This window comes from Trachemys scripta, chromosome 9 (genome assembly GCF_013100865.1).
Source record: "Trachemys scripta elegans isolate TJP31775 chromosome 9, CAS_Tse_1.0, whole genome shotgun sequence".
Taxonomy (NCBI): Eukaryota; Metazoa; Chordata; order Testudines; family Emydidae; genus Trachemys; species Trachemys scripta.
Window position 1 is genome coordinate 55,074,510 of NC_048306.1, and position 27,384 is coordinate 55,101,893.

Here is a 27,384-nt window from a genome sequence, read left to right on the forward strand (position 1 = left end):
CTGATAGGAGGTATTCATGAGAGGAGAGGTAAGTGGCAAATTGTCACAGGAACAAATATTTAATAAAGGGCTCCTCAATCTATCAGAGAAATATAACATGATCCAATAGCTGGAAGTTGAAGCTAGATAAATTCAGACTGGAAAGAAGATGTAAACTTTTAACAGTGAGAATAATTAACCACAGGAACATTTTACCAAGGGTTGTGGTGGATTCTCCATCACTGAGAATTTTTAAAATTGAGATTGGATGTTTTTCTACAAGATCTGCTCTAGGAATTATTCTGGGGAAGTTCTATGGCAGGGGTCTCAAAGCCGGCCTGCGGGCCATCTGTGGCCTGAGAACCTCCCCACTACGGCCCACGGAGGAGAGACGCATTCAGGCATGCTGCTGGCAATGTCTGCTACTGGCGCTGCGCCCCTCAGAGCTCCCATTGGCTGCGGGAAACGGACATCACTAGTCACCAGCCAGAGTCAGCCATGGAGGCAGCATCATTAGTTACCCGGCAGAGTCAGCCATGAAGGCAGCATCACTTTTTTCCACAATGAATATAAACAAGTCAAAATACCAAACAACTATCTGATGCACACCTTGCTGCAATCCAAAGGCTTCAACTGCTCAGTCACTGAGGCCAAACATCAACAAACTGACAGAACTGAAGCGCTGTCAGGTGTCTGGCAAACACTAAAAACTCTCTGGCAGGGGAATAATTGTATAGTTATATGACTTTTTTTATTTCTAAGAAATACGAAATAAAAAATACAATATAAATGTTTTATTTTATGAACACCATCTTCAGTGACGTTATTGGCCCACTGGGAGGATTTGAGGACTGGCACTGGCGCTAAGGTAAATTGAGTTTGAGACCTCTGTTCTATGGCCTGTGTTATAGAGGAAGTCAGACTAGATAATCACACTATTAAAAAGTTCAAATAGGAGCTGTTTTAAGAATTTTATTCTTGAAAAGCTCTTATCCAGTTTCTGAAAGAAGATGCTGTGCAAGTTTTGAATAGAGACAATCATAAAAACTTGCATGCATCTGAGAGTAAGTGGGAATTTTCTGTGGTTTTCTAATGGGGCTTGTGTGTGCCTCAGTTTCCCCTATATTTTGCATGGCTACCCAGTGGGGGAAAAGAAGTCTAGTGTGCTCTCAGGACAAGCTTGGAGTTGCAGGTGTGTGTATGCATCTGAGCCTGAATGCATCATTAAAAAGGACTGGCAAATACCAACCCATATAAATGGAAAATCTGAGCTGACAATGGGAAACCCAATCCCCAGGACATGGACACCTAGCAACCAAGAGGGAGATGAATTTCCTTTACCTCAGCAGGGAAGCTGAGCATAGGTTCCAGCTTGAAAACAAAGGAATGGAAGGTGTGAAGTGGAGGGATAAAGTGCTGGTTTCTGGAGGAAGCTGGGAGCTCTCTCATTGGTAACTAAAAAGGTCAAACAGAGAGACAGAGCCTGAATATGTGGTTCACTACAGCTTGGCTCGGGCTCTAGGTTAACCAGAATGGATTATGCTTTAACCTTCATTTCTATGTGCTGACCTAAGGACTTTCAGACCGTGTGTGCCAAGGGACTAATAAACAGTTACAATGTTTTGAAAAGGCTGCCTGTGTGCTGTAAATCCTCACTGACATCTGGGCTACAGACCTATATTGGTATAACTACGTTGCTCAAGGATGTGAAAAAATTCACACCCTTGAGTGACGTAGATATACTGACCTAATACTTAGCATAGACAGCGCTGTCGGCGCTTCTCCCAGCGACATAGCTACCACCTCTCAGAGAGGTGGATTAACTAAGCCAATGGGAGAGCTCTCGCCCATCAGCTTAAAGCGTCTTCATTAAAGTGCTACAATGGCACCAATGCAGCATTTTAAGTGTAGACATGCACTGAAGGGGTACAGTATAAACCTCCTGCAAGAGGTCTGGCTTGGCTGGATTCTCTGCAGGGAATCATGGAGAGAGACAGGGATTGCTGATGCTGACAGTCCAGTCTTGGAATCTTGGGGACCACATGCTTGTCCGTGGAACCATGTGGGTCCTTGGGGCCTGGCACACTAAAGGAGTCACTTCCAGGAGACTGGATATAGGCTGGGGCATAGACCAGACTCTGTGACCCTATGAAAGCATTAGCTATAGAGGAGCAACTACTCACAAACCTGGAGAGACAGGACACATGCCACGCTCCAAAATAACAAACATATGCAGCTTGATCTAAAGCAGGGGTTCTCAAACTGGGAGTCAGGACCCCTCAGGGGGTCGCAAGGTTATTACATGGGGGGTCACGAGCTGTCAACCTCCACCCCAAACCCTGCTTGCCTCCAGCATTTACAATGGTGTTAAATATATTAAAAAGTGTTTAATTTATTAGGAGGGGTCGCACTCAGAAGCTTGCTATGTGAAAGGGGTCACCAGTAAAAAAGTTTGAGACCCACTGATCTAAAGAAATATCTATTACCTATAGAAGGATCTATGTTATTTCTAAGCTGCAAACAAACAGGCAATATGGCCATTAAAATATAATACCTAGCCTGCTCCCACTGAAGTCAATGGCAAAAAAAAACTCTATCTCAAGATCTGATAATAAAAGAACCCAATATCTGAGCACCTTCAAAATAAAATTGATTAGCAATACCAAAGTTCCTAATGGACTTCATGAAGTCTCTGTCTGGCTTGTCTCCTTTTTAGGGGTATAAAAATTCTGGTGTTTTCATACCCCATGTGGGAACAGCATTGGGCCACAAACTACAATCACAAAAATACAATTTGATTTTCTTCATACTTTGCAGAAATATTCTCTGTTGCCAACTAAGTAAATCTGTCCTGGCAGTTAAGACTGCAATCAGTTGCCACTATAAAGCCTAATTTTGCACTCCTGGCTTTGAAATTATGAAAAAAGTTAAAGAAGGGATCATTATGGTCATCTAACTTGCCCTCTTGCGTAATACAGACCACAGAATTTCACCCAGTGATTTCTCAATCAAGCTCACATGCTCTAGCTTTTAGAACAGGGATCAGCAACCTTTGGCACCCAGCTCACCAGGGTAAACACCCTGGTGGGCTGGGCCGGTCTGTTTACCTGCCGCATCCGCAGGTTTGGCCGATCATGACTCCCACTGGCCGCGGTTCGCCGCTCCAGGCCAATGGGGGCTGCGGGAAGCAGCGTGGGCCGAGGGGTGTGGCTTACCCTGGCAAGCCGCGTGCCAAAGGTTGCCAATCCCCGTTTTAGAAAGCCATTCAATATTGATTTAACATCTAATTTTTGGGTTGGCAAAATTAGTTTAAAATTTGCCAGATTTACTCTGATAACAAGAGAAATTTATTTTGAAAATTCAAACTGTTTTTGACTTAAGTCATTAAATACATTCTTGACCTGAAGTTGACTTGTGTCACCCTTTTGCTCAAAAGCAGTTTACCTCTTCATTCTTTATGTATAATCAAATCTCTGAAAATTCATACATTTGTTGTAATTAGCAACGTTAATTTATTTTTGTTATGGATTTCAAAGCACTATACGTAGTTAATGCATTCAATTAATGTTTATGGCTGTCCTACTGACAGCTAGAACATGTTCTGAAAGTTTTAACTGAAGTAAATACTTTTTGAGATTTAAATACCGGTACTTTAAAATGACTCCTAAGGCATTCAAGGTTTGCGTCATGTTATCTGGGTACTCTGAAATCGCATAAAACAAAAAGGGTTCTCATTCCATCAAAATTAAATAGCTATCTCCACAATATTACAACAATAAATAAACTTCTCTCCTAAAATGCATGGGAGAAGAGAGATGGAGTTCAGTATTACTAAAAGGTTAAAATATCCAGGAACTCAACATAGACCAAGATGATGGTGCGGAATGAAATCTAGAGCTGAGGGGTTTAAAATTGAATTCATTGCCAAAAACTTGTAAGGTGTTGGCTTCTTGGATTAGCCAGGCAGTTCACCACCCAGAAAAGTTATGGTGTCCTATGACAAAGTCAGAGGAGATGGAAGATTATGATCTGTTTTGGTGACCTGCCAGAGAAGACTGATGGAATTGGTTAGATTTTATAGATCTTAAAAGGGGTAATATGACTGATGGTTGTTGACGGTTTACAATGGTGGGGCTTCATCTTCTGTCCATGATAATCAATACAGTGACCCCCAAATGCCCTCTTCTTGGGCTTTGCTCTCACAGGTTACTCTGGTTTTACTAATGAACCAAGTAAGGAGACTACTAGATGGCTATAGTCTTTTGCTAAATCTGACCAAGTATTATTTAAATAATTGTTTATTTTATGCTCTAGCTGTTTAGACGGAAAAGAATCTTTTCCTCAAAACAGATTCTTCAGCTCCCGTCTCCACAACAGGACAGAAATACTTCAATCTCAAATTATAGAATGTAATGGTCAGTCCATTACAATGGTATAATCCTGCATTATCAAACGTCAGTCTCATCTCAGATACAGGAACCAAAATGTGGCCAGCCATGGATTAAGACAGCAACCATCTACAACAGCTACACATATGGCAGGCATTAATTCCTGAGTCAATCCAAAAGAAGAATCATCTGTGTGGGTATGGATGTCTGTCGGCATGGCCAGCCTCAGTGTCTCCAGCACCTCAAGGAGGAACCTGAGAACCCCAGCAAGGATCTCTGGAGTGCAAGAGGGCAACCTACAAATCAGTTTTAGGTTCATTTTAATTCCATACCAGACCTCAGCCAGTGTACAGACAGTTTTTCAGCAGAAACTCTTATTTTATATTAGCTGGAAAAAGCATGGTCAATCCTCCCTCCAGATTACTTTTCAACTTATCCTGAGCCAAAGGAAGAACTTTTTGGTTTAGAACGAATTTAAGCTGAACTGGTATAACCTTCTTGTGTAGTCAAGACCTATGCGATATACAGCAAGCAACCCTAAACAAGGAGTTTTCCCAGGTGTAAAGCCCAGGAGCTGATTCTTCATGACTAGGGCTAATCTTAGCTAAAATTCCTGCAAAAGGTCTTCTATGGAAAAGAGTTCCTCTGGAAAGGGGCTAAACCCTACAAAAGTTAACTCTTCCATCTCCCCTCTGCCACCTCTTTCCCATGTACCACCACATATAGCAACTATATGTACATTTTCCAAATATCACAACCTTTTCCCTTTAAAAAAAAAAAAACTACTTAAACATTCCCCTATTTGCTACAGTGGAGAGATTTTTATAAATTATGCTGGGGATCATCAGGGGAATGGAGGAAGGGCAGTTGCAATGGAGGGCCATATATAGGTATCCTGTTGATCCCACTGGCGATTGTCTACCTGCCCACAGAAGTCACATTATTCACAAACTTTGAAAGAGGTGTATTTTGGTATTTCTTCGTGTACATTTTCAAGGGCAGGAATGGTAAAATGTGTTTAAAACTGCCAGTATTTGAAAACCAGACAATGCTATTTTCCATCAGTGAAGATGGAAGGGAAAAAAAGAAAAATGTATGTCAATGAAAAGTATTTGTCAAACTCTGAACCAATCCAGGCTGCTTTTCTAATGTGAAAGGAAACACTAGGATCTAGTTCAATGACTACTCAGCCTTCATTCCACTTGACCTAGGAAGAATGCTCATAAATGCAGTGTTCTAGGACTCCACTTAACCACCTCTATTTAATAGGGTTAGTCTTTATTCTGTGAGGAATCATCCACAACCATAAGGGAGAGCCCAATATTTGTATTCACTTAACTGAAGTTATGTATGAGTAACTGGAGTTCTTTGCATGTGTTGCTTCTGCCAATTCCCACCTGTGGGACACCTCCCCCTTCCATTTCCAGGCACCTGAGCGCCTTGGAACTTGGAACCATGTGGGAGCCACACAAACATCTTCATGACCCTGAAAGTTCAGAGCAGAGGTTATTAGTATATGTGCTGCCGAAGTGAGCACGTATAAGGATTATATGGCCCCAACTGCCTTCATCCTTTCAGTTAAAAATTAGACTTCAGGGAATTAATGTAGAACTCCAGGCAACTCTTGAAGAACTCCAGTTAGTGATACGTAACCTTTCCTCTAAGATATCCTTTGCATATTTTTAGATGTGGGAGTTTAGTGAGCAGTACACCTGGGAAGGTGGACTGAGCTGTTCTAACTAAACAAGGATGGCAGAATTGCCCTCCCAAAGATAACTTCAGCCCTGGATGCTGAAACAAGAGAAAAATGCAGAAAAAAGCAATTCCATGTACCAGACTAACATGGAGATGCTGCCTGAGCCCTAAACGCTACATGATCTGGAATCCTAGCTAACCTGTAAAAGTTTCAACACACAGCCTAATCCACTTAGACCAGTGGTTCTCAACCAGGGATATGCATACACCTGGGGGTATACAGAGGTCTTCCGGGGGTACATCACCTCATCTAGATATTTACCTAGTTTTACAACAACAGACACACAAAAATCACCAAAGTCAGTACAAACTAAAATTTCATACAATGACATGTTTATATTGCTCTATATACTATACACTGAAATGTAAGTACAATATTTATATTCCAACTTATTTATTTTATAAATATATGGTAAAAATAAGTAAGTAATTTTTCAGTAATAGTGAACTGTGACACGTTTGGATTTTTATGCCTGATTTTGTAAGCAAGTAGTTTTTAAGTGAGGTGAAACTTGAGGTATGCAAGACAAATCAGACTCCTGAAAGGGGTACAGTAGTCTGGAAAGGTTGAAAGCCACTGACAGATACAAAAACTGCATGAAAATGACTTTTCCCCCTATAATGATCGCCACAAGAACAAATACTCTAGGGCACCACAGTGACAGTTTTTCAGGGTAATTCTAAAACAGATATTATGTAGCTATTTTATATCACTAATAATGGTTTGAAAGGAATGATGGAAGGCTGGCATCCCGGAGGCCTCAAGCAAAACCAAGGAAAGCCAAACCTGTCATTCCTGTAATTTTTAAGGTTTTAAAAAAACAAAAACAGAAAACATCTGTAAAATAAACAATCAACATTTTGGGCATTCTTTATACATCCGAAAGTAAAAAAATGATACAAGCCCAGCTTTTAAAAAAATCCTTTAAGGTTCACCTTTAGAACTGTCTCTCCCTGCAAAGTGCTAAGCTAGTATTTCTGTGGCAGTTTGTGGCCACGTTAAGCTAACTCACTTTCTAGTATAAAAGTTTAACTGGGAAAGTTAAAGTTTTCCAAATTTAGTTTTTGTAAAAGTAAGAGTTATAAATTGGTGGTAAGCTGATGCTGAAAAGTCAGCTAAACTTCTGAACAAGCCCTGAAGTGGTACAAATTATCTTGGGAATCTAGAAAAAAAGTTAGAAAAAATATATTAAAGCAGTAGAAAAAGCACTTATAACCTTTCCCCTCAAATAGGAAAAGACGGTTACTCACCATTGTAACTGTTGTTCTTCGAGATGTGTTGCTCATATCCATTCCAATTAGGTGTGCGCGCGCTGCGTGCACAATCGCCGGAGAATTTTCTACCCTAGCAACACCCGGTGGGTCGGCTGTGGAGCCCCCTGGAGTGGCGCCTTCATGGCGCTGGATATATACCCCAGCCGACCCAGCACCCCCTCACAGTTCCTTCTTGCCGGCTACTCCGACAGTGGGGAAGGGGGGCGGGTTTGGAATGGATATGAGCAACACATCTCGAAGAACAAAAGTTACAACGGTGAGTAACCGTCTTTTCTTCGAGTGCTTGCTCATATCGATTCCAATTAAGTGACTCCCAAGCCTTACCTAGGTGGTGGGGTCGGAGTGAGACACTGCCGTGTGCAAAACCGCTGATCCGAATGCAGCATCATCCCTGGACTGCTGTACCAGTGCGTAGTGAGCTGCAAATGTGTGGACTGATGACCAAACTGCAGCTCTACAAATGTCCTGGATCGGAACTTGAGCCAGGAAAGCAGTCGAGGAAGCTTGGGCCCTCGTGGAGTGAGCGGTGAGGTGCGGTGTTGAGACACCTGCCAGGTCATAGCAAGTCCGGATGCAAGATGTGATCCAGGAGGATAGGCGTTGTGAGGAGACCGGTGAGCCTTTCATTCGGTCGGCCACTGCAACAAAGAGTTGCGTCGTCTTTCTAAACTGCTTTGTGCGGTCAATATAGAAAGCCAGGGCCCTGCGTACGTCCAAAGAATGCAAACGCTGGTCTTGGCGAGTAGCATGTGGTTTAGGATGGAAGACTGGGAGAAATATATCCTGATTCATGTGAAACGGTGAGACCACCTTAGGAAGAAAGGCAGGATGTGGGCGAAGCTGCACTTTGTCCTTATGGAAAACCGTGTATGGGGGCTCGGATGTAAGTGCCCTAAACTCAGAAACGCGCCTTGCTGAGGTGATGGCTACGAGGAAGGCTGTCTTCCAGGATAGGTACAGAAGTGAACAGGTGGCCAGTGGCTTGAATGGAGGACCTGTGAGCTTGGAGAGAACCAGGTTGAGATCCCACGTCGGAACGGGCTGACATTGTTGTGGGTACATCCGGTCTAAGCCCTTGAGGAATCTAACGACCATCGGGTTAGAGAATACCGAGGACGCGAGTTCCCCTGGGTGAAAGGCCGATATAGCGGCCAGGTGAACTCTAATTGAAGATATCGCCAAACCCTGCTGTTTTAGGGAGAGGAGATATTCCAATATGAGAGGAATAGGTGCCTGTAACGGGGACGTGGCTCGTTGTTCGCACCAACAGGAGAACCGCTTCCACTTGGCCAAGTACGTGGTCCGTGTTGAAGGCTTCCTACTGCTCAGCAGAATCTGCTGGACAGAGTGCGAACATTGCTGCTCTGCCTGGGTGAACCATGGAGCAACCACGCCGTGAGGTGGAGTGATTGTAGGTTGGGGTGACGTAGTCGGCCGTGGTCCTGAGAGATGAGATCTGGACACAACGGGAGCGGGATCGGTGTCTGAACCGAGAGCTCTAACAGTGTGGTGTACCAGTGTTGTCTCGGCCACGCTGGAGCGACTAGAATTACTTGTGCCTGGTCTCTGCGTAATTTGAGCAGCACCTTGTGGACCAGAGGAAATGGAGGGAAGGCGTAAAACAGGTGGTCTTTCCAGGGGAGGAGAAACGCATCCGATAGAGAGCCCGGAGCTCGCCCTTGTAGGGAGCAGAACACGTGGCACTTCCTGTTGGCTCGAGATGCAAACAGGTCTACCTGGGGAAACCCCCACCTCTGGAAAACGGAATAGATGATGTCCGGACGGATAGACCACTCGTGCGTCTGAAAGGACCTGCTGAGTCAGTCCGCTAAAGTGTTCTGGACTCCAGGGAGGAACGATGCCGTGAGATGGATTGAGTGGGCGATGCAGAAGTCCCATAGGCGAATGGCCTCTTGGCATAGAGTCGACGAACGTGCTCCTCCTTGCCTGTTGATGTAAAACATGGCCGTGGTGTTGTCGATGAGAACTAACACACAGCGGCCACGTAGGAGATGGAGAAATGCTTGGCACGCCAAACGCACCGCCATCAGTTCCCGAACATTGATGTGCAGGGATAGCTGGGGTGCAGTCCACAGGCCCTGGGTATGGTGTTCGTTGAGATGGGCACCCCAACCCAGAGATGAAGCGTCTGTGAGCAGGTGCAGAGAGGGTTGTGGGGCGTGAAACGGCATCCCCTCGCAAACCACACTGTGATCTAGCCACCAGGTGAGGGAGGTCAGGACCGAGTTCGGGACCGTGATCACCATGTTCAGGCTGTCCCGATATGGGCGGTATACCGATGACACCCAGGTCTGGAGTGGGCGAAGCCGAAGTCTGGCATGCCTGGTTACGTACGTGCAAGAAGCCATGTGACCCAGCAGGGTAAAGCACGACCTCACCGTGGTAGTTGGGAAGGCCCTGAGCCCTTGAATGAGGCTCGTGATGGTATGAAAGCGATTGTCTGGTAGGATAGCTTGTGCACGTCCGGAGTCTAGGACTGCGCCAATAAATTCTATTCTCTGGGTAGGCTCTAGAGTGGATTTCTCCTCGTTGAGTAGGATGCCCAACTCGTTGAATGTGTGCACTATTATGTGGACGTGAGCTCGAACTTGCTCTCTGGTGCGACCGCGTACCAGCCAGTCGTCTAGATACGGGAACACCTGTATCCCTTGCCGACGAAGGTATGCCGCCACGACGGCCATACATTTTGTGAACACCCTTGGGGCCGAGGATAGGCCGAAGGGAAGGACTGCAAATTGGTAATGCATCTTGTTTACCACAAAGCGTAGGAAGCGCCTGTGAGGCGGGTAGATTGCTATATGGAAGTATGCGTCCTTCATGTCGAGGGCGGCGAACCAGTCTCCAGGATCGAGGGAAGGGATAATGGTCCCCAAAGAGACCATGCGGAATTTCAACTTTACTACGAATTTGTTGAGTCCACGTAAGTCTAAGATGGGTCGCAGACCCCCTTTGGACTTGGGGATCAGGAAGTAGCAGGAATAAAATCCCCTGCCCCTTAACTCTAATGGAACCTCCTCGATGGCCCCCATAGATAGGAGCGTAGAAACCTCCTGTATAAGAAGTTGCTCGTGAGAAGGGTCCCTGAAGAGGGACAGGGAGGGGGAGTGGGAGGGGGGGAAAGAAGAAAACTGGAGAGCGTATCCCCTCTCCACCGTGCGAAGGACCCAATGGTCCGAGGTTATAAGGGACCAAGCACGGTGGAAATGGGAGAGGCGATCCCGAAAGGAGGGGGCTGGATCCTGGGGGATGACTGGGGCGCCGTCCTCGACCGCACCTTCAAAAGTTCTGCCTGGGGCCTGAAGGTGGCCTTGGTGGCCCCTGGTTCTGACCAGGTTGAGGGCCGGTCAACCTTCTCCGACCACCTCGCCCCCGCCTTCTGGCAGGGTCCTGTCTCTGACGAGGGGGGGGGGGGTAGAATCCCTGAGGCTGGGGCCTAAATGGCCTGCGCTGGGGACCCGCAACATGCATGCCCAGGGAGTGCATGATTGTTCTCGAGTCCTTGAGGCTCTGCAGACGAGAGTCCGTCTTATCTGAAAACAATCCGTGTCCCTCAAAGGGTAAATCCTGCAGGGTTTGCTGCAGTTCCGGAGGCAAACCCGAAACCTGGAGCCAGGAGATTCTCCGCATAGCGATACCTGAAGCCAGGGTTCTCGCAGCCGAGTCTGCTATGTCCAAGGAGGCCTGTAAGGAGGTCCGTGCCACCTTCTTACCCTCCTCCACTAAGGCCCCAAACTCCTCCCTGGAGTCTTGGGGGACCAATTCCTTGAACTTCCCCATAGAGTTCCAGGAATTAAAGTTATAGCGGCTCAGGAGCGCCTGCTGGTTAGCCGCTCTAAGTTGTAACCCCCCGGCTGAATAAACCTTACGCCCAAACAAATTGAGGCGCTTAGCTTCCTTCGATTTGGGCGCTGCGGCCTGTTGACCGTGGCGCTCCCTTGCATTCACTGATGACACCACCAGTGAACACGGCTGGGGATGAGTATACAAGTACTCATAGTCCTTTGAGGGGACAAAGTATTTTCTTTCCACCCCTCTGGCAGTGGGCGGAATAGAGGCAGGAGTTTGCCATATCGTATTGGCGTTAGCCTGGATCGTACGGATCAGGGGCAACGCCACTCTGGATGGGGCATCCGCAGAGAGGATGTTTACAATGGGGTCCTGCACCTCCACTATCTCCTCTGCTTGTAGGTCCATATTACGGGCCACCCTACGTAATAGGTCCTGGTGTGCCCGGAGATCTATCGGGGGTGGACCTGTGCTCGAGGTGCCCGCCACTGCCTCATCTGGGGAAGATGAGGAAGATGCCTCAGGTGGTAAGGGATCCAAAGGCGGGTCCTGATCCAATGAGCCCTGGAGCGGAGCATCACCTGCCCCTGGGTCCAGGACGTCAGGTGGTGCGGGCACGGAAGCCTTCATGCCCCCTGGAGGAGGGCGAGAGATGGTGGACTCTGGGGCCCTTCTCTCAGAGTGCACCGAGCGAGAGGCTGATGGTGGTGGAGCCCCTTGTGCCTGGTGGTACGCCCACAGGGTCCAGAACGACCAGTGCGAAGGACCTTGAGTGGGATACTCCGCTATCTCCTGCCAGTGGCCCATGTCCGGTTCATCGGCCTGCCCCTGAGGGGGGTATGCTGATCTCGATGCCCCATCGGAGGAGCGAGACACCGATCTCGAAGGCCATGGCGGTGCCGACCGTGCCGAGATGAGCTCTGGGAGGTACGGTGCCGTACGGTGCCGTACGGTGCCGGTCTGGGGACGATCTGTCTCTATGCGGTGCCGGTGAGCGGTGCCGAGATCGGGATCGGTGCCGATGACCGCGTCGGTGCCGAGAGTCCGACCTGGACCTGGACGGCGATCTCGAGTAGGCCCGGTGCCGGGAGCGGCCCCTCCACGTCGAGCGTCGCTATTATCGGTGCCGGGAACTACGTCTCCATGTCGAACGGTACCGACGATCATAACGGTGCCGGGACGTAGAACGGTGCAGCGACAATGATCTTAGCCGCGAGTACGACCGGTGCTGAGGTGATATTCGGCGCCGGGACTGCGAGCGGCGTCGGGACCTGCTTCAGGACCTGGATCGGTGCCGTGGTTCCAGTCCTTGAGATGGTGGGCGCATCAAGGCGGGTTTCCCCCTGGATTGCACCGGACGAGGGGCCAACGGTGCCAGTGGTTGGGGCGGTGCCAGCTCCGTGAGAGCAATCAAGTCTCTCGCCGTCGCAAAGGTCTCCGGGGTCGACGGGAGGCACGGTTCCACCACTGATCGCGGTGGTGATCCCGTCTGCACCGGACTCAACGGCCTCGGAGCCGGAGTCGACGGTGCCGGAGGCACCTGCTTTTGGTGTTCCGCCGGTGGACGCGGCTCTACCCCCGGCACCGGGGGGGCCGGCGTCTTCAGGACGGCAGTCTCCTGCGCCTTACGGGATTTCTTATGTCCCGGTGATAACGATCGGCGCCGAGGCACTTGCGGCGGGTCCGGTGCCGAAGGGGTCCGGTGCCGCGGAGGCTTGTCCGACGCCACTCGCGGTGCCGGGGCAGTCGGTGCCGCCGGGGCACTGTGCACCGAGGCGCTTGGCGCTGGGGCTTGACGCGCCGAAGGAGCGTCCGGGCTAAGTGCAGCCTCCATGAGGAGTTGTCGAAGCCGAAAGTCCCGCTCCTTTTTGGTTCTCGGTCTGAAGGCCTTACAGATCTTACACTTATCTGTTTGATGGGACTCTCCCAGGCACTTCAGACACGAGTCGTGCGGGTCACTTGTGGGCATAGGCTTAGCGCAGGACGCGCACTGCTTAAAGCCGGGAGCCTTGGGCATGAGCCCGGCTATGCGCCGGGGGAAAAAGGGGGAAAGAACAACCCCCTTAATCCCCTTTAACTATATAACAACTATTAATAGAGTAAACTAAACAACTATCTAACTATATAACAACTACAACTATAACTACAACTATCTACAAAACGGAATAAGCTAGGGAGAATGGAGAACAGCTATGCCGCGCTCCACAGTTCCAACGACCGTCAGGGGCGGTAAGAAGGAACTGAGGGGGCGCCGGGTCGGCTGGGGTATATATCCAGCGCCATGAAGGCGCCACTCTAGGGGGCTCCACAGCCGACCCGCCGGGTGTTGCTAGGGTAGAAAATTCTCCGACGATCGTGCACGCAGCGCGCGCACACCTAATTGGAATCGATATGAGCAAGCACTCGAAGAAGAAACACCTGTATCCCTTGTCGACGAAGGTATGCTGCCACGACAGCCATACATTTTGTGAACACTCTGGGGGCCGAGGACAAGCCGAAGGGAAGGACTGCAAATTGGTAGTGCACCTTGTTTACCACAAATCGCAGGAAGCGCCTGTGAGGCGGGTAGATTGCTATATGAAAATATGCGTCCTTCATGTCGAGGGCGGCGAACCAGTCTCCAGGATCCAGGGAAGGGATAATGGTCCCCAATGATACCATGCGGAACTTCAACTTTACTATGAATTTGTTGAGTCCGCGTAAGTCTAAGATGGGTCGCAGACCCCCTTTTGACTTGGGGATCAGGAAGTAGCGGGAATAAAACCCCCTGCCCCTTAATTCTGGTGGGACCTCCTCTATGGCCCCCATAGACAGGAGCGTAAAAACCTCCTGTGTAAGGAGTTGCTCGTGAGGAGGGTCCCTGAAGAGGGACGGGGAGGGGGAGTGGGAGGGAGGGAACGAAGAAAACTGGAGAGCGTATCCCCTCTCCACCATGCGAAGGACCCAACGGTCCGAGGTTATAAGGGACCAAGCACGGTGGAAATGGGAGAGGCGATCCCAAAAGGAGGGAGCTGGATCCTTGGTAGTGGCTGGGGCGCCGTCCTCGACCGCACCTTCAAAAGTTCTGCCTAGGACCTGAAGGTGGTCTAGGTGGCCCCTGGTTCTGACCAGGTTGAGGGCCGGTCGACCTTCGCCTACCACCTCATCCCCGCCTTCTGGTGGAGTCCTGTCTCGGATGAGGCGGGAGAGGGTAGAACCTTTGAGACTGGGGCCTAAAGGGTCTGCGCTGGGGTCCTGGGACATGCATCCCCAGGGAGCGCATGATTGTTCTCGAGTCCTTGAGGCTCTGCAGCCAAGAGTCCATCTTGTCCGAGAACAACCCGTGTCCCTCAAAGGGTAAATCCTGCAGGGTCTGCTGCAGTTCCGGCGGCAAGCCCGAGACCTGGAGCCAGGAGACTCGCCGCATGGCGATACCTGAGGCCAGCGTCCTCGCAGCCGAGTCCGCTATGTCCAAGGAGGCCTGTAAGGAGGTCCGTGCCACCTTCTTACCCTCCTCCACTAAGGCCCCGAACTCTTCCCTTGAGTCTTGGGGAACCAACCCCTTAAACTTCCCCATAGAGTCCCAGGAATTAAAGTTATAGCGGCTCAAGAGCGCCTGCTGGTTGGCCGCTCTAAGTTGCAGCCCTCCGGCTGAATATACCTTACGCCCAAACAAATTGAAGCGCTTAGCGTCCTTCGATTTGGGCTCTGCAGCCTGCTGGCCGTGACGCTCCCTTGCGTTCACCGATGACACGACTAGTGAACACGGTTGGGGATGAGTATATAGGTACTCATAGTCTTTGGAAGGGACGAAGTACTTTCTTTCCATCCCTCTGGCTGTGAGTGGAATAGAGGCAGGAGTTTGCCACATTGGAGTGGCATTAGCCTGAATCGTCCGAATCAAAGGCAATGCCACCCTGGATGGGGCATCCGCGGAGAGGATGCTCACAACCAGGTCCTGTACCTCCACTATCTCCTCTGCCTGGAGGTCCATATTACGCGCCACCCTACGTAATAGGTCCTGGTGTGCCAGAAGATCTATCGGGGGCAGACCTGTGGCGGTTGTGCCCGCCACCGCCTCATCTGGGGAAGATGAGGAGGATGCCTCAGGTGACAAGGGGTCTAATGGCGGGTCCTGCTCCAAGGGTCCCTGAAGTGGAGCATTGCCTGTCCCTGGGTCCAGGGCCTCAGGTGGTGCAGGCACGGGAGCCTCCATGCCCCCTCGGGGAGGGCGGGAGATGGTGGCCTCCGGGGCCCTGTGCTCAGAGCGTGCCGAGCGAGAGGCTGATGATGGAGCCCCCTGCGCCTGTTGATGCGCCCACGGGGTCCAGAACGACCAGTGCGTAGGTCCCTGTGCAGGGTCCTCCGCCACCTCCCGCCAGTGGCCCAAGTCAGCCTCAGCAGCCTGCCCCTGAGGAGGGTATGCCGATCTTGAGGCCCCATCGGAGGAGTGAGACGCCGATCTCGAAGGCCAAGGCGGTGCCGATTGCGCCGAAATCGGCTCCGGATGATACGGTGCCAATCGGTGCCGGTCCGGAGATGATCGGTCCCTGCGCAGTGCCGGTGAGCGGTACTGGGATCGGTGCTGATGTCCATGTCGGTGCCGAGATCCTGACCTGGACCTGGATGAGGATGACCGCGAGTAGACACGGTACCGGGAGCGGCCCCTCGAACTCAAGCGGTGCTCGTACCGGTGCCGGGAACTACGTCTGGAGTCCGATCGGTACCGATGATCGTGACGGTGCCGAGACGTAGAGCGGTGCCACGACGAGGATCTTGGCCGCGAGTACGACCGGTGCCGAGGTGATAGTCGGCGCCGGGACTGCGAGCGGCGTCGGGACCTGCTCCGAGACCTGGAGCAGTGCCGTGAGTCCATGCCCTGAGACGGCGGGCGCACCAGGGCAGGCTTGCCCCCGGATTGCACCGCGCGAGGAGCCAACGGTGCTGGTGGTTGGAGAGGTGCCGGTTCCGTGAGAGCAATAAGGTCTCTCTCCGTCGCGAAGGTCTGTGGGGTGGACGGAAGACAAGGCTCCACCACCGGCCGAGGTGGTGATCCTGTCCGCACCGGACTCAACGGCCGCGGAGCCGGAGTCGACGGCGTAGCAGGCACTTGCTTTTGGTAGTCCAAAGGTGGACGTGGCTCCACCCCCGGCCCCGGGGGAGCCGGCGTCTTCAGGACAGCAGTCTCCTACACCTTGCGGGATTTCTTATGTCCCGGAGTCAAGGATTGGCGCCGAGGCCCCTGTGGCGGGTGTGGTGCCGAAGGAGGCCGGTGCCGTGAGGCCTTGTCCGACTCTGCCCGCGGTGCAGTACCGGTTGGTGCCGCAGGGGCGCTGCGCTCCAAGGCGCTCGGTGCCGGGGCCGGACGCGCTGATGGAGGGTCCAGGCTAAGTGCGGCCTCCATGAGGAGCTGCCTAAGCCTAAAGTCCCGCTCCTTTTTGGTTCTCGGTCTGAAGGCCTTACAGATTTTACACTTATCTGTCTGATGGGACTCTCCTAGACACTTCAGACACGAGTCGTGCAGATCACTCGTGGGCATAGGCTTAGCGCAGGACGCGCATGGCTTAAAGCCAGGAGCCTTGGGCATGAGCCCGGCTATGCGCCGGGGGGGAAAGGGGGGAGAACAACCCCCTTAACCCCCGCTAACTATTTACAATTATTAAAAAGTAAAATGAATAACTATCTAACACTATACAACAAATATAACTACAACTATCTACAGAATAACAGGATAAGCTAGGGAGAGTGGAGAACAGCTATGCCGCGCTCCACAGTTCCAACGACCGTCAGGGCGGTAAGAAGGAACTGAGGGGGGCGCTGGGTTGGCTGGGGTATATATCCAGCGCCATGAAGGAGCCACTCTAGGGGGCTCCACAGCCGACCCACTGGGTGTTGCTAGGGTAGAAAATTCTCTGACGATCGTGCACATGTCGCGCACACACCTAATTGGAATCGATATGAGCAAGCACTCGAAGAACTACTTTTTCCATAGTGGAAGAATATATTGCATAACTGTTTACAAAACTTTGTTTTCGAATGAATTGTAATATTAACAAACCATATTTTAACAGCAAGAGACCTGAGGGTGTGCATTAGTAAGCTTAATTTTTATGCCCCAAACACATCTAAGGAATGCACCAATGCCTCACAGAAACCCTGGAGTGGTTTGTTTCTACATTACCCGCTCTTTAGAGAAGAGTCTTCTTGCATTTGTCTGTAAAAGCATCATGCTCACCTATAGTGCTGTAAAAGTAATTATCACTGTATGATCATGTCTACACTCCAGATGTGCATCAGTGTAACTTCATACAGCACTTCTTGCTGAAGAAGTGAGGTTCTTACCCACGAAAGCTTATGCTCCCAGTACTTCTGTTAGTCTCAAAGGTGCCACAGGACCCTCTGTTGCTTCATACATGCAATTACACTGTAGTAAACCCACAGTGTAGAGGCCATGCACTGATGCAGTTTACTCTTGTAACTTACATTGGTGCAGCCTATCTACATTAGGGCTTTGTACTGGTGTAAGTTCATCAATATAGTTACACCAGTGGAAATGTTTCTAACAAACCAGGCCTGTGTTAGAGTTTTAATTGTCATGCCACCACTAAGTGGCTCCAAAAACTTCTGCCAAGACTGGTGTACACAGCGCTCTAACACATAGCACTGTGCCCTGTGTGGAACCTGCTAGCACAAACTAAAAGGTACCTAGTGCACACTAAATACCTTTTAGTTGTGCCAGCAGGGTATACACAGGGTGGTTCAGAGCTCTCTGCAATGCACACCTCCATAGACCAGTCTGCAGACAAGCCCTAAGACGGTTTTAAAAGTATTATCAAGAGAATGTGAGATTTCTTCTGCTTTAAGGAATTACTATACCTCAAAACTGATTTCAGCCACTGTATATGCTTGCCCTTTTACAGATTTCTGTTTTGGAAGAACCTAGAATGTTAAATGGGATATCTTTAGGGTGGTATCAGAAGAATAATTAAGCATACCAGAACAAAATTTAAAAAAGGTGAAATTTACGTTAAATTAAAAAGAAAAGTCTCCTGATAGTGAGATATATTAAGCTGTGGAATAATCTTCCAAGGGAAGTGCGGGAAGTCCTATCACTTAGAATCATAGACTTTAAGGTCAGAAGGGACCATTATGATCATCTAATCTGACCTCCTGCACAACGCAGGCCACAGAATCTCACCCACCCACTCCTTTATCAAACCTATGTCTGAGCCATTGAAGTCCTCAAATCATGGTTTAAAGACTTGGGACCTTTAAAACTACTAGACTATACAATATACCGGGGTAGGCAACCCTATGGCACATGTGCCAAAGGTGGCACACGAGCTGATTTTCAGTGGCAATCACATTGCCCGGGTCCTGGCCACCAGTCCGGGGGACTCTGCATTTTAATTTAATTTTAAATTAAGCTTCCTAAACATTTTAAAAAGCTTATTTACTTTACATACAACAATAGTTTAGTTATATATTATAGACTTATAGAAGGAGACCTCCTAAAAACATTAAAATGTATTACTGGCACGCAAAACCTTAAATTAGAGTGAATAATTGAAGACTCGGCACACCACTTCCGAAAGGTTGCCGACCCCTGCAATATACTGTTCTTTATTTTGTATGCTGCATCCAAAATGTGCGCACCACTTTACTGACACAGTAAAATAAATTCTGACGCTGAAGACTTTATGACCAAGGCCCTAATCTGGCAACACATTCTGTACAGGGGGACATTAGATCTACCTGAAGCCCCACTTAAGTGAACAGAGCTCCACCGCATCACAGAATCACAATCTAAAATCAACAAAACACAGGCAAAAAGAGGGACTGGAGAAAAGGAAGCAGACAAAAAGCACAGACTCCACAAAACAGATTGGGAGGTAAAGTATGAATCATACTAATTTCTTATTTTAGTAGATACGTTTTTTTAAAATGAAATGATCAATTTGTTTTTACAGTTGAATGAAGGATTGTGGAACAATGTGGGTTTAGAGCAGGGGCGGGCCAACTCTTTGGCCTGAGGTCCGCAACGGGTTTCGGAAATTGTATAGAGGGCCCCCTGTTCCCTGACGGCCCCCCCAGGACCACTGCCCCATCCACACACACACCCCGCTCCCTGTCCCCTGACCGCCCCCCGGAGCCCCTGCCCCTGAGTGCCCCCCGCTGCCACATCCAATCCCTCCTCTCATTCCTGACTGCCCCCCTGGAACTCCTGCCCCCATTCAACCCCTGTTCCCCGCCCTCTGACCGCCCCAAACCCCTATCCACACCCCCGCTCCCTGACCACCACCCCAAACTCCCCTGCCCGCTATCCAACCCCCCCCACTCCCTGCCCCCTTACTGCGCTGCCTGGAGCACCAGTGACTGGCGGCATTACAGCTGCACTGCCGTGCCACTGCGCAGCACAGAGCACTGGGTCAGGCCAGGCTCTGCAGCTGCGCTGCCCCAGGAGCTCGCAGCCCCGCTTCCCAGAGCATTGTGCCAGCTGCAGAGCGAGTTGAGGCTGCGGGGGAGGGCTGGGGGTAGCCTCCCAGGCCAGGAGTTCAGGGGCCAGGCAGGAGGATCCCGCGGGCCAGATGTGGCCCGTAGTTTGCCCACCTCTGGTTTAGAGGAAGGCTTAAAAGGAGAATGTGTGCCTGGAGCACAAGATCAGGAATAAGTTAAATCTACATAAACCAGTTTAAACCTACATCAGAGCCCATACAGGAGTTTGCACAGGTTTAACTAAATTAAATGGGGTTTTAAAATGAGTTGCTGAACCAGTTTCATTAAAATTTCTGCATGTAGACAAGGTAGACTGCTTAAAATTCTTTGTTTTTTGTTAATGCCTGTTTAACTCCAATTACTAACATTTTGGATAAAGGAAGCATTTGTTAAAGATCCAACATCCATTGCCCATTCAATTAGAGTCAGGACACAGCTCTCATATTTTCTCATTATTTCTCATCCCAGATTTACTCTCCTGATATTTCTAATTTAAAAGCCAACAAAAAGGTTAAAAATAATTAAAATTGCCTAAAAAGGAAACAACTCCAATTATAAAGTTATTTTAAAGTCATCTTTAATACCTATTTAACTTCAATGACTAATATTTTGGAGAAAGTACATCTCTGTTAAAGATTCATTAACTGCCCAACTCCACTTCTTCAATAAGGAAATGAGATTACAATACACATCCATGAAACACTCTGATGTATTCCAGAAAAAAAAACCCAGGGAAAAATCATACTTGACATTCCTAAATTAAAAAACAAAAACCAAAAAGCATAATTTTTTTTTGGTGGGAAGGGCAGGAAGTAGTTGGGAGAATTCAGGCCACCACTACACATTAATAAAGCAGCAAAAACAGCACAAATCCAGTTTTGTTTTGTTTAATCTTTTTTAGGTCCCCTTTAAGGCATTGACAAGGGCTGTGACAGTAGAGATGGAAAGGAACACACAGATTTTGGATATAGTCATAGAATATCAGGGTTGGAAGGGACCTCAGGAGACCATCTAGTCCAACCCCCAATTAAATCATCCAACAGATTTTTGCCCCATATCCCTAAATGGCCCCCTCAAGGACTGAACTCACAACCCTGGGTTTAGCAGGCCACTGCTCAAACCACTGAGGAGTAATAGATTTTAGCAACAAACTGGATACAGGGAGTAAATGAGAAAAATGAAACCAAAGTTGGAGGGGCCAAAGAAACAGATCACACATTTTCTGCCATGATAGAAAAGTGGGAGAGGGAGTGAACACTTGAATGGCAGGTAGGGAAAAGGGGATGGCAAGGTCTTTTGGTCATAGTGAGTTTAAATTGATGACTGACACACTGAGTGCCACATTGTAAGCTTTCCTACTCAACGGGACTATTCACATGCTTAAGTGTCTGTAGATTCAAGGGGGGGCCTTCTCTCTGTGGCAAGGAGGCCTCTTACTATACAAACACACAGCATTTAGCAAAATGGAGGGTGAGGTCTGAACTATGTTGGGGCCTCTATGCACTATTGTAGTACAAATAATAATAATGAGACTGAACAGAAGTGGAAGAAGTCAGGGATAGAGAGATTTAGAAGCTATAATTGTAGATAAGGTATATGAAGCCGAGAGAATAGATGAATTAATCCAAGGGAGAGATGTGGAAGGAGAACAAGGAGCTCGTGGAAATCCCAAGAAAAAGAGGGGGAAAAGGAGGTGGAACCACCAAGGGAAACACTGAAGTAGCAGTGTATGAGATAAAATAACCATGGAGACAAGTAAACAGAGGTCTACCACAGTGAAAGAGACAGAAGAGGCAAGGAGGAAGAAGATGGAAAAGAAAAGACAGCTCTTGAACTTCACCACTGATGACCTAAGAAAGAGCAATCTCTGGAGCAGAGGGCATGAAAACAAGACTACAGAGGGTCAAGGAGAAAGTTAGCAGAGAGAAAGTCAAGGCAATGAAAATAAATGAAGCAGATTGGTTAAGAAGGGCAGGAGGGAGATGGGACAGTAGTTAAAGACAGGAGGTATTAAGGGAAGAGAAATAGCATATGGGAAGACAAAAGTAAAGAGGCCTGATGAAAGAGATTAAGCATGAGCAAGAAAAAATGATAGAAGGCTTAAGGGAGGTCAAGGGGTAGAGCAGGAATTCTTAACCTTTTTCTTTCTGAGCCCCCCCGCCCCCAACATACTATAAAAACTCCACAGCCCACCTGTTCCACAACAACTGTTTTTCTGCATATAAAAGCCAGGGCTGGCATTAGGGGGGTAGCAAACTGGGCAACTGCCCCGGGCCCCACCCCACAGGGGGCCCCGACAAGCTAAGTTGCTTAGGCTTTGGCTTCAGCCTCAGGTGGCGGGGCTCGGGGCCCCAGGTTTCAGCCCCATGCAATGGGGTGTTGGCTTTCTGCCCTGGGCCTCAGCAAGTCTAATGTCAGCCCTGCTTGGCAGACTACCTGAAATCTGCTCACAGCTCCCCAGGGGGCCCCAGACCCCTGGTTGAGAACCAATGAGGTAGAGAACAGAGTCAAACGATCAGGCAGAGGGGCTGGAGAAGAATCATATAATGTTAGTGACTAGGGTTAAATAGAACATTGAGACAGATGGGTGCAGTATTTGTACTATAATAAACAATCCTACCTCGGTATTGAAGGCAGGGGTAGGGATAGTAGTCAATCTGACCTAACCTCTTATTTGTATGATTTTAAGGCACAAACATTAGTTTGACCTAGCTGTACTCAGGGCCAGTGCAAGGATATTTTGCGCCCTAGGCGAAACTTCCACCTTGAGCCTCCCTTCCCCCTCCCATCCCCCCAGAGCATCATTTATTATAAACTTTCAAAAATGAATACTGCATAATGTGGCATTGTTCATTAGAATTAATACACATTCAGTTTGAAAATGTATTAATTTCATTATTTAGTCTACATATTTAATGAAAACAAATGGCCTTGGGTCTCCTGCACGTGGCTAGAGTCCCTCCTGTCCCCCCTCTCCCCCCATGGATCTGGAAAGGGCTGTTTTGGGGATCAGAGCACAGATCTCGGGGGCTTGGGGAGGAGGCGGCTCGGGGCTGGCAGGGGGGGCGCAGTGATGTGGGGCGCAGCGGAGGGATCCAGCAGGGCCCGTGGTTGCAGAGGACGCCCGCAGAGGTAGGTGCTAAGGGGCAGGTTCTGTGGGTGGAGAGGGGAGCGCTGTGGGGTGGGTTGCAGGGGGGAAGGGGAGGCTCTATGGGTGGAGAGGGGAGTGCTGCGGGGCAGGTGCCCGAGGGCAGGGTCTGAGGGGAGAGAGGAGTGCTGCTGGGCGGGTTACAGGGGAAAGGGTCTGGGGGGAGAGAGGAGTGTTGCCTGTAGGGTGGGTGCCCGACGGCTGTGGAGGTGGCAAGGCTGGCGTGTTGGGCCCCGCGGTGTCCATGGTGACTGCAGCCGCCGGCCATGGACACCGCGGGGCCCAACACGGTGGGTCTCGAGGTGCGGGGCCAGCCGGCATGTACAACCGGGCTCTGCGGGTGCTGACTCGGCCCGCGGGCGGCACCGTGGCGTATGTGGGGCCTGGCTCCTACCAGCTGCAGCCCGGGAAACAGCAGAAAGCAGGTAACAGCTGGGAGCGCCCAGATTCACCACCGGGTTCCCCCCACGCCCCTGGCCGCCCCACTGGAGCCGCAAGTGGAACCCGCTCCCTGCACAGCATCCTCCGAGCCCCTCAAGGCAAACCCTGCCCTGGACCACCTCTGTGAAGGGAATGTGAAAAAAAAATTGGGGCACCGCTTTTTGGCACCCTAGGGAGCCACCTAGTTTACCTAGTGGTTGCTCCGGCCATGGCTATACTGCTCAGGGCTGTGAAATGTTTCAAGCCATGTGCAATGCAGTTAGGTTGACCGAACCCACTCTACAGATGCAGCTAGATGAATAGAAAAATTCTTCCGTCAACCTAACTACCACCTCTCAGTGAAATGGCTTAACTACACATTGACCAAAAAATCCCTGCCGTTGATGTACAAAAAGTCTACACCATGGCACTGTAGCTGTGCTGTACTGCAGACATACCCTCACAGGAAGAGCCAGCAGCTCCTACATAAGAAGCACCATCTGAGACTAACTGAGAAGACTTATCAGCTAAGGCCCTGATCCTGAATAGCCTCATTGAAATCAAACTGAATTACCCATTTGTGCGCTTACCTTCACTACCAGGAGTAGCTCAATGGGACTACTCCTGGTAATAAAGTTAAGCATAATAAGCCTTTGCAGGATAAGGATCTGAATTAGCAAAATAAAATGGAACACAGGAACTGACATACTGAATCAGACCAGTATCATGTCTCCAATAACAGCCAGTATCAGATGTTTTAAAGAAACGACACAGTAGGAAGTTATGGAATAACCTATCCGCATTTTATTTTAAACCCCACCTGTGAGAGTTAGATTTCTGTCCAAAAGCAGGAGGGATTATACCCCTTCCAAATATTTTTTGCCTATTTTAATCCTTACTGCTGTAATGCTATGCTCCCACTACTTCTGTTAGTCTCAAAGGTGCCACAGGACCCTCTGTTGCAATTCTTTTTTGAATCCTGTTACACTCTTGGCCACAATGGTATCTTATGGCAATGAGCTATATGGGTAATTATTTGTTACAGAAGCTCCCTGACTCCCTGTCGAATTTTGCGCAAGTCAGGAACATATCTCCGACAATTATGCAAAAAAAAAAAAAAAGAAAGGAGAGAGGCAACTTATGGAACTTTTTTCCATAAGTCCAGATTTCCGTAAATTGGGTTTGCATAACCTGGGAAGCATCTGTATGTGAAAATTTTTGTCAGTTTTAAATTTGCTGCCTTTCAATTTAACTGACTGTCCCTTTGTTCTTCCATTATGAGAAAAGGAGAATAAAAGTTCCTGGTCTGCTTTCTTTATACCACTGCGCTTTGTGTATCTTTTGTCACATCCCCCCTTGTTCATCACCTTTCTAAAAAACTGTCCCAATTTTTTTTCCTGTTCTGTCAATGAAAGTTTTCCCACTACTTCTAATCATTGTTATCACCCACCGCGAAGTGTTCTCTTTTTCAGTATATCCTTTGTGAGGTAGACTGACCATAACTGACCCACAGTATTTCAGGAGACAGTATACCTTTGATTTTATAATAGCACGCTTTCTGTATTATTGTCTTTATGCATCCCAATGTTCGGTTGTTGTTGTTGGTTTTTTTTGCCCAGTACTGCACACTTTCCAGAAGTCTTTTAAGACAGTCAAGAGCAACTAATTTTTAAGGCAGCTGAGAATTGTACTCTCCATTCCCAGCTAGCAATACAAACCTACCACAACTTGCACATTCTCCCAATCTATCCACACAAGAATGCCACCAGCTCCATTTCCACCAACAGCATCATATCCCCTCACTCAGCGCACCCAGCCACTGCTGGAACTGCCCTGCCACATCTATTGCTTTGCAAATCAAGTAGACAGGGAAATACAGTACACCCACGTGTAAATGTTTTGGTTCCAATGCCTGTTGCCAAAACATTTTGGTTCAAATTCAGCTTCTCTGTAACAGGACACAGCGGTTACAAGATACTATATACAATGATCTGAGGTATTGAATGCTTCTTTTTGCACAAAGCTATACTTAAAAAATTTGGACTCAATTAGCAAGGTTTCTATATCTGCATGTCAAGTATCAGGGGATAGCCGTGTTAGTTTGTATCCACAAAAACAACAAGGAGTCCCGTGGCACCAGATTAATTTGGGCATAAGCTTTCATGGGTAAAAAAACCCCTCACTTCTTCAGATGCAGGTTTTTTACCCATGAAAGCTTATGCCTAAATAAATCTGTTAGCCTTTAAGTTGCCACCGGACTCCTTGTTGTTTTTATATCTGCATGTTTTCCAGTGGAGTTGGAAACTTTCATGGTAAATCCTTTATTGGGTATTTTATAAGACCTCAAAAATTAGAGGGGTTTTGTTCCCAGCACACACATTCTTGGAATGTTTTCTACATTTCTCCAATTTGTTGAGGGACAAGATGAGCAATTTTGGAGTTGCTGGAAAATATACAATAGGAGTGGGGGGAAAAATTTAACTTCATTGGAAGCTATACAGATTCCTAACAGGTGTCACACCTTATAGAGGTGCCCCACACCCCTGAAAAGGGGTTAAACAACGGTAAGATTTGCGTTATCATTTCCCATTTAAATGGGTGTAAAAATAATCGGGCTTCAGCGCTGTTGGTTCCCAAGGGTACACAAGGCCCCGAATTCATTGTGCAGCGAACAATAGAAAGCTCCTCACCGCAAACACAGCAGGAGAGGGACTGTCGGAAGTAAGGCAGGAGCTTGGTGACCTCGGAGAAGGCCTGGGGGTCGCCGGGGTCGTAGTTGAGCACCAGGCGGCTCGCTGACACGTAGAGAGCAGTGGCATTCACCGGGTTCATCGCAGCCGCTCCAACGCCCACGGCTCCGGGGTGAGAAGAAAGGGCAGCGGCTAGTCCGCGCCGGCCGAGAGTCAACGGGGGTCCGGGGCCCCTGGAGCCGACCGGCAGCCCAAGCCGGGCGCGGAGGCCGCGGCGCTGCCCGGCGCGGGCTGGGCGGGGCGAAGGGCCGCGCTGCGCCGGGCTCGCTCGTCGCCCCGCAGGGCCCGCCCGGCCCTCTCCGGCAGTGTCACGGGGCCGGGGCCTGGCTTGTCCGGCGGCCGCGAGGCTCCTCCTCCGCCTGCAGCGGGCCCGGCGGCGGCGCTACTCCAGGCTGCGGGCCATGCCGGGCCGCCCGCCCGCCGGGCCTGCTCCTGTCGGCCACACGCCCTCACCCGTCCCGCCGGCGGCTTAGCAGGGGCCCCGCATGGGGGCGCGGGGCGGGAAGGAACCGCGAGCCCAGCGCAGGGCGGCGGCGGCCCGGACCGCGACTCCCGATCCAACAGCAGGAGAGGGGGCGGATGCACCAGGCCTCAGCACCGCCGCATCACCGCGCCGCGACCGCGGCCTCCTGCGCGGAGCCAATAGTTTCCCCTGCTGGGCGCTCGGCAGAATCCGCTGGCCGCTGCGCGCCGCAATGTCAATAGCAACCGTTAGAGCCAACCGTCACTGCAGAGCCATCGCTGCCGCCGCCGCCTGGCTCTGCGCACGGCGCATGCGCGGCCCGGCCGCGGCTCTCCCCGCAGCAGAGGCCCAGCCCCGGGGGGTGGAGGGGGTGGCCAGCGCCCCCTAGCGGTACCCGGCGGTGCCCAAGGAGCGAGCGCCGGGGACAGCCCCTGACAGCTCGGAGCTCGCCCGGCCCGTCACAACACGGACTCCCGCCCAGCCCAGCTCCCCACGCGGCATGGCGCAGTACAGCACGGACGCTTGCTCAGCCTGGCTTAGCATAATCAGAGCCTGGCGCAGCACGGACCCCTGCCCAGTTCAGCCCAGCCCTTAGCACAATCCAGCACAGACCCTACTGTCATGCAGCCCATCTCAGCATAGCCCAGCATAGATCTCACCCCCATCCAGCCAGGCTCGGTACAGCATGGGACAGACCCGCCCTCTTACCCCTGCTTGGCTTGCCTTGGCTGAGCTCAGCATGGACCTCCAGCTCGGCCCCCAGCGCAACCTGCCACCTGACTCAGCCCAGCACAGACAGCACTCTGTCCAGACCGGGATGCACCCACCCCCATCCCGGCTCTCACAGCTCAGCCCACCACAAACCCCCACCCAACATGGCTCAACACAGACCACTATTGGTCTCAGCCCAGCTCCCACCCGGCG

General features: G+C 49.9%; 1 protein-coding gene across 4 annotated transcripts in view; it reads right to left on the minus strand.

The window, feature by feature from the left end:
• Positions 1-27,384, minus strand: part of MSL2 (MSL complex subunit 2) — a 57,866-nt gene that overhangs the window by 25,015 nt on the left and 5,467 nt on the right. The window contains exon 1 of one of the 4 annotated variants that reach the window (XM_034781690.1): positions 25,938-26,234. The exons of the other annotated variants lie outside the window; for them this stretch is intronic. Within the exon in view, the coding sequence (XP_034637581.1) occupies positions 25,938-26,079 (142 nt within the window). The 5' untranslated portion in view covers positions 26,080-26,234. Of the gene's footprint in view, positions 1-25,937; positions 26,235-27,384 lie in introns of those variants that run through there. 4 annotated transcript variants of the gene reach the window in all.